Source organism: Penaeus vannamei, chromosome 30 (genome assembly GCF_042767895.1).
Source record: "Penaeus vannamei isolate JL-2024 chromosome 30, ASM4276789v1, whole genome shotgun sequence".
Taxonomy (NCBI): Eukaryota; Metazoa; Arthropoda; class Malacostraca; order Decapoda; family Penaeidae; genus Penaeus; species Penaeus vannamei.
The window spans coordinates 22,090,291-22,092,790 of NC_091578.1; the positions used below are offsets into that span (position 1 = coordinate 22,090,291).

Genomic DNA, 2,500 nt, shown 5'->3' on the forward strand with positions numbered 1-2,500 from the left:
ACGAAAGGTCATCGTCCTACCTGAGGTCGTTGACGTCCGAGGAGGAGGAGCCGACCCGCTACGACCCCGTGCCCTCGGACGTCGTGTCGTGCCAGCCAGCCACCGGGTCCGTCAGGCCCTCGTCGCCCGTCAGTGTGAGTGGAGGGGAGGGGCGGACTGCGGCTTGGGGTGGGGAGGGGCGGGAGAGGCAGCGAGAGTCCGTGGGTGGGTTTGGTTGTGTGGTTGCGGGTGGTTGTGTGACGGGCGAATGGAGAAAACGTCAAGGATAAAAGGAGAGGACGTTTGTGTGTGTGTGCCTGCGTGTGTTATAGGTGTTGGTACATTTCATGTTGGTATATTTATTTACTCAAAATGAATCTTTACACCTATTAAAAAACAGTCGATTTCCTCGTGTCCTTACATACCTTGCTTCCTCCCTCCAGCGCGAGCCATCGCTGGGCTTGAGCGAGCTGCTGAACGCCGGCGAGCCCGTGACGAGCGACCGCGGCTCGTGGGGCATGCGCGAGTCCTCCCATTGCGACTCGTGGCACCGCACGGCGCCCCGCTACAGGTGAGACCATCTCGATCTCTTGGGCTCCTGAAGCGGCCAAGGGAGGCTGCTTTAGTTGCCAGGTTAGAAAGGAATAATTGAATGAAAAAGGGCGATATGTCCCTTGTGAAGGGAAAACTAACGTTCTCCGAAATGTCCGCAGCCGCTTCGACGACGAGAGCACAATGCAGAGCAACTGGTACCGCAGCGACGAGGACGACATCATCCTGTCGCCGCGCGCCTCGGAGGCGTTCAAGGACGTGGGTCCGGCCAACGGGTCCGACGACTACAAGACGCCGCCGGGCCAAGGGGCGGTCAAGATCCTCATGAAGAACATCAACTCGATCAAGAAGAAGATCAAGCGCTACGAGGAGGAGTTCGAGTCGGCCTTCGGCTACCGCCCTTCGCACAGTGAGAAGATGAAGCACAAAGAGATCAAGAAGTACATGAGCGAGCTCAGCAAGGCCCGCAAGGAACTCAAGCGTGAGTAGTGTGCGCCCTCCTTCCGTCTCCCTCTTTCCCTTTTGTGAAAAGAATTTGGCCCACGCCTCTTGGCTCCTTAGCATTGTTTCATGTTCCGTTTCCCCATTGCAGAGATGAAGGACGACGTCGCCGGCATGATGTCGGTACCCACGGTGTTCCCGCTGTCGCTGCTCCGCTGCCAGGAGTCGACCAACCCCAACGCCAGGCCCAAGAACACCTCCGGCACGGCAGACACCATCCGCCAGGTGGAGGACAGACTGCGGGAGAAGAGGTCGGCCTCGGGACGCCCCACGGAACTCACTAACATGAACAAGACGGAGATGCAGGAGGAGAAGACCGCTCTGCAGAAGGCGCTCCTGTACTATGAATCGGTTCACGGACGGCCCACCACGAGAGAGGACAGAGACCTAGCACGACCCCTGTACGACAGATACCGCCAAGTCAAGAGGATTGTCATGAGATCGAGTTCGGTGAGTGGGCGGCTCCTGTCGCACCAGGCCAGGGATTGTGTTTCTTTATCAGAATGGTACACGTTTGTTTCCGCCATGTGACTATACAGTTTCTTAATTATTTGTTCTCTTTGCCTACCAGAGAGCCAAGGAGAACATGGTGGAGCTGGCCCCGATCCTGGAGCACGAGGCGATGGACTTCACGCTGGCCTCGCCCCAGCACCGGGGCTCGCTACAAGGCGACGAAATCGAAAAGATCTCCCTGCCGCCTTCCCCGCCCTCCACCCCTCCCGTCTTCGAATCCCCGGTCTTCGAGGCGCCCCAGATGACCACCACGACAACGACGACCACGACGATGCCCGGGGACGACCCCAAGGACACCCGGCGTGGCGTGCCCCTCGGGGACCTGCACGCGCTGCCCCTGAGCGAGCTGCGGGAGAGGAAGAAGGAGGCACGTGACGAGAAGAAGAAGCTTCGGCGAGCACTGCGCGAGTTCGAGGAGAACTTCGAGAGGGACTTGGGGAGGAAGGTCCAGAAGGAAGACCGGGGCCCCATGGAGCAGACTTACCTGGATTACAAGCACGCAAAGGCGAAGTTGAGGCTGCTTGAGGCCCTTTTGTCCAAACACGAGCCTCACAAGGTCTGAGTATTTTTACATTCAACTACCCTAGGATAAGTGCTGATAGAAGAGCTTATTTTTTGGGGAAAGCAGAAGTTTGTAATGTGCTTACATTATATTAAAAGGCAGTAAATGTTTACTGTAAGTGGATTAGGACGAGGTAGGCTGAGCTGTATTAGACGTCACTCGATGAGAAAGGATCGTCCAGTGATGCAACTCGTTTACAGAATGTCTATTTTGCTGTACTAGCAGAAGAGCGAGGTTTATGGAGGACACAAGGGAAGGACGTCCCAGTCCATGTTCCGTGCTCTGTTTATAGCGACAGGCACTGATTATGCATGAACTGTGATACAGATAGTTGTCAAAGTTCCCAATATGGTTTAAAGATTAATTAAGATAGAAAATCCCTTGTTTTGAATC

The 2,500-nt window shown here is 55.8% G+C and overlaps 1 protein-coding gene across 6 annotated transcripts in view; it reads left to right on the forward strand.

The window, feature by feature from the left end:
* Nucleotides 1–2,500, forward strand: part of LOC113806028 (protein FAM13A) — a 141,070-nt gene that overhangs the window by 136,815 nt on the left and 1,755 nt on the right. For 4 of the 6 annotated variants that reach the window (XM_070143142.1, XM_070143144.1, XM_027357123.2 and 1 more), the window contains 5 exons: nt 1–134; nt 423–550; nt 693–1,012; nt 1,124–1,482; nt 1,604–2,500. The exon at nt 1–134 is cut by the window's left edge and continues 34 nt beyond it; the exon at nt 1,604–2,500 is cut by the window's right edge and continues 1,755 nt beyond it. In XM_070143142.1, the coding sequence (XP_069999243.1) occupies nt 1–134; nt 423–550; nt 693–1,012; nt 1,124–1,482; nt 1,604–2,107 (1,445 nt within the window). In that variant the 3' untranslated portion in view covers nt 2,108–2,500. The remainder of the gene's footprint in view (nt 135–422; nt 551–692; nt 1,013–1,123; nt 1,483–1,603) is intronic. The other 2 variants (XM_070143143.1, XM_070143145.1) reach the window with 1 other exon arrangement.